Source organism: Myotis yumanensis, unplaced genomic scaffold (genome assembly GCF_028538775.1).
Source record: "Myotis yumanensis isolate MYYU_CA2020_CCGP unplaced genomic scaffold, mMyoYum1.0.hap1 SCAF_2, whole genome shotgun sequence".
Taxonomy (NCBI): Eukaryota; Metazoa; Chordata; class Mammalia; order Chiroptera; family Vespertilionidae; genus Myotis; species Myotis yumanensis.
The window spans coordinates 91,592,916-91,603,589 of record NW_027223753.1 but is presented as its reverse complement, the minus strand read 5'-3'; the positions used below and the strand labels follow the sequence as shown (position 1 = coordinate 91,603,589).

The 10,674-nt window shown below is 43.4% G+C and overlaps 1 protein-coding gene across 1 annotated transcript in view; it reads right to left on the bottom strand.

The window, feature by feature from the left end:
* Nucleotides 1-302: 302 nt before the first annotated feature.
* Nucleotides 303-10,674, bottom strand: part of LYRM4 (LYR motif containing 4) — a 136,284-nt gene continuing 125,912 nt past the window's right edge. The window contains exon 3 of the mRNA XM_070405790.1: nt 303-741. Coding sequence (XP_070261891.1) covers nt 673-741 — 69 coding nt within the window. The 3' untranslated portion in view covers nt 303-672. The remainder of the gene's footprint in view (nt 742-10,674) is intronic.

Genomic DNA, 10,674 nt, shown 5'->3' with positions numbered 1-10,674 from the left:
TCAGACCTCTGAGCTGCCAGGGGTGGAGTGCCTTATCTCTAGGTGTGTATCCACCTGCCTGCCATCCTTGTGGTTGTGTTGGGCCTAGGGATCGACTGCAGGGTGCACCTTCTGCCCCTAGGCCCTGCTCTGCTTCCTGCTGTCCCCCAAATCTCTCCTGGTGCCTGGGCTTGCTTCCACAAAGGGAGGACTCAGCTGAGGGTTGGAGCCTCCCTCCTGGCACCCCCACCGCCCTGTGCAGGACCCGCAGCAGCAGGAAACGCAAGTGCATTAATCAGGATGAGTGTATCTGGGTAGCAGGCTTAGGGAGACAATCCTGTTTATTGTTGAGGACTAAGAAACAAAGTCTGGAGATGCTCTGTACAAGTGGCGGTGAGCTACTAAAGAGGGGTGGGGTAGAGAGGAGACACAATAACACACAGCATTATTCTGAGTGAGCACCAGCTCTTCATTCTAACACTGAACCAAGGAGAGACAGCCACCCTTTCCACTAAGGTTGCAGGAGAATGGAAACCTCACTCAATTTACAGTATCAGTCCCTACAGGGCAGGCTGAGCAAGAGGTTATTATTTTAAGCTGATGCAAGAAGCCACTCGTGGTCCATTGGGAGTCCCAATCGCAAGCACAGAGTGGGTGCTGGAGGTGGTCCACGGTTGCTGATGGTGCTGGTCTTTAGGTCTTGGGCTTCTCCTGATTCTCAATGATAAGCTTGTCAGTCGAATACAGTTGGCCAATGTGGACCTGAAGGCAAAGAACAGACAGATCAGGAACCATGGGACCCCGTAGCTGTGAAGGGTCAGAAAGAGTATTTCTAACACTTAAATGCAAATGTCTGCCATCACAGGGCCCTTCTCTGCTGACCACCACACTGTGGGGCAAAGGGCAGTCACCAGATTTGCCTCTGTGCATTCCCTGCACACTGGAGCCAAGCTGGATGTACTGGCGAGCTCATGGCTGTGCAGTGCAGATAGAGAGACAGGGCAGGGTTCTTTCTTATAAGTGAAAGGCCGGTCGCCTACAGCAGCCAACAAATAAACATGTGTTGGGTGAAAGAGCCATCAAACCCTCTAGGAGGCCTGGGAGGGCAGCCACAGCCCCTGGTCTTTGGGTAGATAAGCAATGAACACCTACCATACCAGACCCAGCACTTCAGTTAATGTGAAGACGTGATTCCTCCCTCAGAAGCTCTGCATTTAGGGCCAGAGGCAGACAAGGACGGAGATAGCGGCCCTTATGAGCTCATGGGTGCTGGCAGAGGGCAGCACGCAGGACTAGAGGAATATAGGAGTAGGAGCTGGGACTCAGCCTGAGGGAGTTAGGGAGACTTCCCTGAGGAGATGGATCCTAAGCAAGGGCTCAGGAGTACAGTGGGAGCCAGAGGAGGGGCAGGAAGCACATTCCAGATAGAGGGAATGGCCCCCACAGAGCAGCTGGCGTGAGGCACCTGATGCATTTGGGCTTATGGAGAATGTCAAAGACATCACTGGCAGTGAGTGTGGATGGGGTGAGGTAGAGGAGAGAGTAAAAGGTAGGCTAGGGCCAGGCCATGGATGCTGACTCATTCTGAGGACAATTTTTAAATGTTAAAACAGAAGATGGACTTAGATTTGTGGTTCAAAATCATTTTATCTCAGTGTGAAGGCAAGAGCCCAGGAAGAGTGCAGATGAGAGATAATTTGGCTTGAACTAAGGAGGTGATAGAGTATAGAGGGGAGCGGGCTGGAGAATTATTTGGGTGACATACAAAATGGGGACTCATCAATAGTAAGATCAAGAACCACTGGTGTAGATATGATAAGAATCACTACCTGCATGTTTTTGGTGAGGAAGGAAGGCTCAGAGAAGTCAATCCACAGAGGAACAAAGATTTGAAGCTGAACAGTGCCTTCTCCAAAATGCTGCTCCTCTATAGTCCCCAAACCCATGTCACCGAACACAGCTGTAGTAATCACACACTCTGATGAAGGGGTACAATAGCATACTAATTAAAATTTGAGGTAACCACACATGCAATCTGGGTCTGCCCAACATCCATCTCTCTTTTAAAATGTGTGTGTGCATGTGTGTGTATGTATACAAACACACAATATTTTAATTTGAAATCATAACTTGCTTTTACTACTTAACTTTGAAGACTTTTTAATTGATTTTTAGAAAGAGTGGAAGGGAGGGGGAGAGGCAGAGAGAAAGAAACATGGATGTGAGAGAGACACGTCAATTGGCTGTTTCCCACACGTGTCCCAACCAGGGCCAGGGATTGAGCTTGCAACAGAGGTACATGCCCTTGACTGGAATCAAACCCAGGACCCTTCAGTCCATGGGCCCACACTCTATCCACTGAGCCAAACTAGGGCCCCACTAACGTAGTTTTAGTATAGTATTTGTTTCCCAGAGTCCAACAGTAAAGGATGGAGCCTTTGGGGGATAGGTGCTCTCTTGCAGGAAATGCAGCTGTGATATGGTGACCTCGTCTCAAACAGCTCCACATGAAAGGCTCCAAAGAAAGTTGCAGAATAAAGATGAGGGGTGATCCAAGCTCAACTTTTAAGGAACTTTAAATAAAAACAACCCTTCCAATTTATAGTCTAGTTTGGCAGAAGTAGATTTTTTAAAATTCCATTCAGATATGACACTTTTATGGCTGGTGGGGGGTGGGTGGGAGGAGAATGAATTCAGATCTTAATGTTAATGATGTTAAGAGGGCACACAGATTAATATCTTTTCACCTCCCCCGACTCTGTGGTCTGATATAGTTGGTCCTCTGGTGGCCGCCCGCCCTCTGTGCACTAACTTTTCACTGACTGCCATGGGTCCTGTATCTTTAGTGTCTTTGCTCCACCAGGAGCTACTGTACCAGGGAAGACCCACTCAGTATCCATTGAGCAAAAGCCCACCCACCCTTTGGGCCAGTGGTTGAAGCTTCTCTGGGTCCCCGCTCTGTTTCCTGAAAACACTTACTACACATCACCCATTCGACACTGGTTTGGCCTTGTATTGTCACCATCTGTGTGCCTGTCTCAGTTCCTCTGCACGGGCATCAGTGATGACGGGCAGTAGGACAGACTGAGTTGCCCCATAGCATAGTTTAGGACTGCGCCAGACATCCAGTTCTAGATCCTAGGTCAGTGATGGCGAACCTATGACACGCGTGTCAGAGGTGACACGCGAACTCATTTTTTTGGTTGATTTTTGTTAAATGGCATTTACATATATAAAATAAATATCAAAAATATAAGTCTTTGTTTTACTATGGTTGCAAATATCAAAAAATTTCTACATGTGACACGGCACCAGAGTTAAGTTAGGGTTTTTCAAAATGCTGACACGCCGAGCTCAAAAGGTTCACCATCACTGCCCTAGGTCATACGTGATCATGAAGTGCTTGGTGCTGAGCTCCTAGTGGAAACATGGGAACGATAAAGGCGAGGCAATAAACATAGTGACAGGACCATTTACTGTAACAAAAATGTTCACCCATGGTAAGCAAAATCAAATAACTTAAATTAGGCCCAGCAGAAGAAGGTTGAAAGTTATAATCCAAGGTTATAAGGCAGCGGTTCTCAACCTGTGGGTCACGACCCCTTTGGGCATTGAACGACCCTTTCACAGGGGTCGCCTAAGACCACTGGAAAACACATATATAATTACATATTGTTTTTGTGATTAGTCACTATGCTTTAATTATGTTCAATTTATAACAATGAAACTGGGGGTCACCACAACATGAGGAACTGTATTAAAGGGTCGCGGCATTAGGAAGGTTGAGAACCACTGTTAAGGGATTAACCCAGAGCTATTACAGAAGAGGCAAGGGAAAAATATTCAGTTCACACAGGGCAGGAAATATCAAAATGTTACCTCAATGAGACCGAAAAAGATGAGGAGTAACGAGGCCTAAACGTTTGTGTACCAGTTCTGTCGCATTTATTTGGGCTATAAAATGTGCCAGCACACATCAGGGGGCCAGCTGGGGATGGATGCCACAGTGCTAATGACAGAACATGTCACTTCTGAGCTGCAGATGAAAGCAGCTGGTTGGTCAATGGCAGTGAGGAAGTGCAATTAGCAGCTTTAATTTACTAGTATAGTCCCTCCAGAATCCCATATTGGCTCGCATCAGAGTATTACCATGCATAAACTGGTCATTAAAGCTGATCACACTTCTATAAGCTTTAGGAGCTGGCATTAGAGTCCAAGGAAAATACACAGATTACCCAACTGCAAGTAGATGGATGACTGGATGGCCTAGAAACGCTTATGAGCTCTGAGACTCATTAGACAAACAACCCACTGGGGGAAGGAGGAGGGTCCAAAAAAAAATATTTCCTACAATGTTTCAGGTCTTCACTGCTTACGCATCTGAAGCACAGAGCTGCCTTCTGAGCAACACACCTCAATCTGATTTAGACTTAGGAGCTGGGCTCAATTGCCAGGGGTTGGGGCAGGGGGGCTCTGAAGTGGGGCCTCTGCTACTTCCTGCCTATTTCACTGGGTTGTTATGAGAATCAAATGAGATACTGGACTTGAAGAAAACGTAACAATTGTCCCACATACTTCCTAGGGTCTACATACATTAAATATCTTTATGCTGTTGGGAGTATTACATAAGAATAGTACCAGGCATGTAGTAAGGGCTCATTAAATGTTACTTATGTGCATGGCCCATCTACTGTCAGGCTGAATACCACATGATCTCCGAGGCTCATCACCCTCTGCTGTAAGAGTCTATGATTTTGTAAGTATTAAACCCACCCACACTATGGAGAAGAAAGGGTGCGGGGAGTGTGTGAGACCATTACCTGGTTTTGAACTTGAGCTTCCTGATCTGGACTTGAGTCTGTTCTTTCTGAGGCTCTGCTCTGAGGGGCACAGCTTCCTGTCCAGGAAGGGCCCAGCAGAGTCTTGTGTGAGGAGGTGCCCTATATATTGAAAGTTATGGGGGAGATCTGGACACCTGGCTTTGCTTGGGAAGTGCTAAGGGGTAGAGTGTCCCTGCTCTCTTCCCTTTCTGAGGGTGGGGAAACCACCCAGCAGGGATGATTCCTCATCTTATGGGGGCAGTGCCAAATCTGGCATTGTTATGATTATACTAGAGGCCCGGTGCACGGATTCATGCACGGGTGGGGTCCCTCAGCTTGGCCTGCACCCTCTAGCAATCTGGGACCCCTTGGGGGATATAGCAGTGTGCGAAGCGGCAGGTGGCCGGGGAGGAGCCTGAGCCAGGCCGGATGCCACACTGCTCCCACTCATCCCAGTCCTGCTGTGCCACTGCTGCTTGGTAGCGCTGCCGTGGAGGTGGGAGAGGCTCCCGCTGCTACAGCTGGTGACCGTGAGCCTGGCTTCTGGCTGAGCGGTGCTCCATCTGTGGGAGTGCACTGACCACCAGGGGGCAGCTTCTGCATTGAGCATCTGTCCCCTGGTGGTCAGTGTCCATCATAGCGACCGGTTGACTGGTCGTTCAGTTGCTTAGGCTTTTATCTATGTAGACTATTACTACTAAAAAATAATGATAATGATGATGAAAGTAACAGTAACCCTTAAATTGTATGCCAGACACTGTTCTAAGCATTTAATTAAATCAATTAAAAGCATTTAATTCTTTTAATCTCACAACAACTTTACAGGAAGATACCATTATCCTCATCAATCTACAGGCTTTTACATGCAAACTCCATCTTTGGTGTTTACTCTCCATATTTGGGAAGAGTATAATTTCTCAGATGGACTTGCCCTTCCATGTCACAAATAAGAGCCCACTGTCTCAGTGGATCACACTGAAAATATGAGACAAGACAGTCACAACAAAAACACACCTAGACATAACCTTAATAAGAAATGTGTATGATGTTTAGAAAAAAAAAGACAAAACTTAGAAATATAAAGTAAGTTTGAATGGCCCTGGCAGGTTTGGCTTAATGGTTAGAGTGTCGGCCCTCAGACTGAAGAGTCATGGGTTCGATTCCAGTCAAGGGCACATACCTCAGTTGCAGGCTCGATGCCCGGCCCCAGTTAAGGCACGTGCAGGAGACAACCAATCGATGTGTCTCTCTCACATCGATGTTTCTTTCTCTCTGCCTCCCCCCTCCCTTCCATTCTCTCTAAAAATCAAAGGGAAAAAAATCCTCAGGTGAGGAAGAATAAAAAAAAAAGTTTCAATGAAATCAGAAAATGCAATGCTCATGGAGAGACTAAATCATAAAAAATGTCAATCTTTTGCCAAATTAATTGATGTTTAACACATAATAAAAATCCCAGTGGGACTTATTGAGAAAATGACTTTAATGTTTATTTGAATGAATATGAAGCCACTTTGAAAAGGAAAGTATTAAAACATTTTTGAGATACAATTAAAACAGTGTGACACTACCTCAAGGGAAGAAAAATGAATGGAATAGGAGAGTTAGAAGCCAGACCTCCAGGTACAGAAGTAGTTAACACTACGGTGTCAGGTGAATTTCCCGCCAAAATATAAGATGGCGCGGGCAATTATTTAGGTTTCCCGCGCAAAATCAGAGTTAGTTTAAAATGCCTATATCTTTTGAAGTATGGGTTCGATTGAAATGAAATTTTCGGTTTCTTGTGTAAAAAATGAAAATTTATTCAATCACAGACATTTTTTTATCTATTCAGTACATAAATAATTCGATATATATAAACTAAATACGAAAAACCCAAAAAATACTTATTACCTAAAAATATACACATATTTTTAAAGTTTAAAATAAAATTTTCATAATAAATCAAAACAAATAGAAATTAATAGTTTTTTAGCGTATGATATTTTTCAAAACACGCCCCTTTATGTAGAGGTATATTGCAAAATTTGCACATGTAGCGTGTCTCACTGCGCAATTTATGAACGGAACATACGCGACACCTTCTCAAAATGTTTTTCTTTTTTCCACTTCCGACAATTGCCTGTAACGTATGCTTTCTCATGTCCATCGATAGCCTGCATGGTGGATCAGATGTAGGTGGTTTAGCCCGCATTCCAGAAGTAGACGGTACTGGTTGAAGGTCTGGAACAATGTCCATGTCCTCTGGAATATCATCCGTCAACCAGTGGATAGCTGTTTGTTTCAAAAACATTTTAAAACCCATTTTTCTTTGCCTCACTGATTTGTAAACTGCATAAGAATTAAATAATGCGCAATTTATCATATACATTGCCAACCTTTTTGTCCATTTGACCGTCCTCCGCAATATCGAATAATATGAAAGGTATTGGTCGGCCCGGTCAACACCTTTCATATGTTTATTGTAGTCAATGAGTGCATTCGGTTTGACAATTTTCTTTTTTGATGTTCTGTCAATATTCTGACTTTCTTCCATCTCCGCAGAATGAATCGAAGAAATCAGGTATACAGGCTTTTTTGATTGCCACACTTGTAACAATATATCATTTTTCCTTATAAATTTTGTTTCACATTTTTTCAAAGAAATTGTTTGAAAATCTTTAGGTATACCTCGATTTTTCCGGATTGTTCCACATATTCTGAATTTGTTTTTCATAAGTGCTTCACAATTTGCGACGCTATTATAATAATTGTCCATATATATATGGTACCACGAATCAGTGTATGGAGACACTACTGTTTGTATCGTTTCCAATAATCGCTTTCCTTCGCCGCAATAAATTTCCATGTTACAGATATATCCTGTATCACTTTCGCACAACAAACGAACCAATATTCCATATTTAACGATCTTGCCAGCATTATATACCCTAAAGAATAATCTTCCCCTCCAAGGTACGATCCCTTCATCTAGTGATAATTGCTGATGAGGTTTGTAAATATTTATAAATTTAGGCACAAAATAATCTAGTACTGGTCTCACTTTGCAAAGTCTATCTGATTCATTTACGATATCCGCATTATTATTGAAGTGCCAAGCTTTCCATATCTGTCGGAACCTGTCTCTCGTCATCGTTTTACCAAAATATGGCGTCTCCGTCCATGGCTCCGTGGTCCAATAGTCATCTCTTCTATCTTTGCGCACCTGTCCCATGAGAACAATTAACCCTAAAAACTTCTTCATCTCTTGAGGGGTTATATCTTTCCACTTTAGGCTTTTATTTGAAAGTTTGAAATTATTCCTATTTTGATTATAATACCTGTTTGACTCCTCTACAAGAAATTCAAAAAAATCATCTCCGATAAATAATTTCACGGCATCTTCTATATTATTTATAACAGCATCTGTGTTTAATCCTTGATGCCCTAAAAAATCTTCTAAGACCGGTGGATTATCAACATGCGACCATTCTTCTCTCCCGCCTTCTATATCTGACTCTGAGTCAGAGCTGGAGCTCGAAATTCTTCGTCGCCTCAATGTCCTGGGACGCACCATTACTTCATCATCACTAGAATCTTCATCACTTGTACTCGCATTTTCAAGATCGCTATCACAAGAATAATTGGACAACTTGTCTGCACAAAACTCATCATCACTATAGTCTGAATGCTGCGACATTCTAGGTTAAAGCAAATAAAAATAATACTAACTGAAAATAGCGGTACTCCGATAGATATCTGATATAAAAAAATAATTATTATGCGAACACTTTGCGGAACGATTTTATTTTATTTGGTTAAAAAATTCTATATGAATGTCTTTATCACAATATATTTAAATATTTAAACACGTAATAATATTCACAAAACTCAAAACTAAAGACGTCCGGACACAAGAAGTATTTCTCAATAACTATTCTCTTTGCATGGTGAGATATCCAGGAATATCGGTTATAAAATGAGAAAACAATACATTGGTACCCTAACGGTATTGTACTCGACCAGCGCCATAAAGTGTTCTCTACTTACAAGGGATTTTTATGATACCTATTACCCCAATGGGTATGAAACGGTTCGCATATGCAGGTAGGTATCTTTGTGAACGGCAAACAAACAAATATTTGGTAATACGCAGTTACAATCGGCCCGAGTTTACACGTTTCCCGCACTCCATCGCAAATCTATATGAACCGAGTTAAGACGGCTCCCGCGGAGTACGCGCAATTCACGCGAGCCGACTTAACTCGTTTCCCGCAATCCAAGTGTTAACACACAGGGGCGTGAGGCTCAGCTTGAAGATGCTTCAGGAACTGGAGCACCTGTAAAGTTTCTTATGGATCTCTGTGTAGCTGACGTGTTCTGCTCCATAATGTATTTATGCTCACGTTAGTGTGGAAATGCTACCACAAGCTGTCGAGTAACCCTGGCCTTTCCATAAGATGCACTTTATTTATCCAGCCTTGAGTGCCTCCTTACAGCCGTCGGAAGAGGCAGATTTCTTAAAAAAATATGTTTTTATTGATTTCAGAGAGGAAGGGACAGGGAGAGACAGAAACATCAATGTTGAGAGAGAATCATTGATCGGCTGCCTCCTATGCACCTCATACTGGGGATTGAGCCCATAACCTGGGCCTGTGCCCTGACTGGGAATCAAACCATGACCTCCTGGTTCTTAGGTGGACACTCAACCACTGAGCCACACTGGCTGGGCATGAAGAGGCTGGTTTTTAAGTTGTTAAACTTTCCTAAGACAACTATACTTGATAGGGGCTGTGAAGACCCCCTAATCCTGTGAGCCACCAATATAATGAATCTTTGATGATAGGATTTCAGCTTTCGGTGACCTGTCAGGCCACATGTTCTGCCTGTTGCATGGGAGGTAAGCAGACTTCTTTTCTGACCCATAACCACGTCGACAGCTTTCCATGCCATCTGCAATCCACACCGCACTTCTCTCTGGCGAGACCCTTGGGTGGAGTTGCCGTTACAGCCTTGCCACAGTCAGGTCACCCACTATGACAAACATTTTCCAAGTAGACCAGTTTTATCATACTTTATATGCCTAGTAATGTTTAAAGAAGCAAACTGAAATAGGGACACATGAAATTATATACCCCCCCGTTTAGCAATAACAGATTTTATAAAACCTAAACTTATGAATAAGATCTTCCTCTAAAAGTAGCTCTCAATGTGCATGCCTTTTTTCTTCCTTGAATCCAGTAGCCTAAGTTGATTTAAAAAATGCTTACATAGAATGACTTTACTACTTTTAATTTTGACATTATTTTATGCCATAGAAGAATGCCTAGTGTGCAAACTAAATCTCTGAAAATTCTGTCAACAACTAAATGTGCGGGGAGAGGAAGAAGGCCAGAGAACCCAGGGGTGGCAGGGATGGCAGCTTCCTCTCCCTTCACACACCCCATCTCTGCTCAACTCTGCAAGCCTTGAGTGTGAGACACTGGATGTTCCCAACGTGGGGGTGCTGGTGAGGAGCTGACCTTTCATTCCTCTGTGACATTAGGGCAGAGTGATGAGCAACTCCGACCTCTTCCCCAAATCCCACCTGAAGTTAATAATCAATGTGTTTCATCCTTGCTAGCAGAGACGAGAGGAGGCAGATGCATGTGTATGTACCACACATTGGTGTCCATTCTTGTCCGGCGTCATTATTAACAAAGCCTTCTCTCACTCTCAAGGGTCCTGGTTTGAAGAATAAATTATGTGGTTGCCCTAACGCTTATCCACTGTTGTCAGATTTCTAGGCCATTCCGTTGTTTTCTGTTTTCTGCATGAAAAGATGTTCAATTAAAAAAAAAAAAGCCCACCACGTGATGGCCTCTTTCTTTCATATTCCAGGCCATTGGAGTGAAGGAAA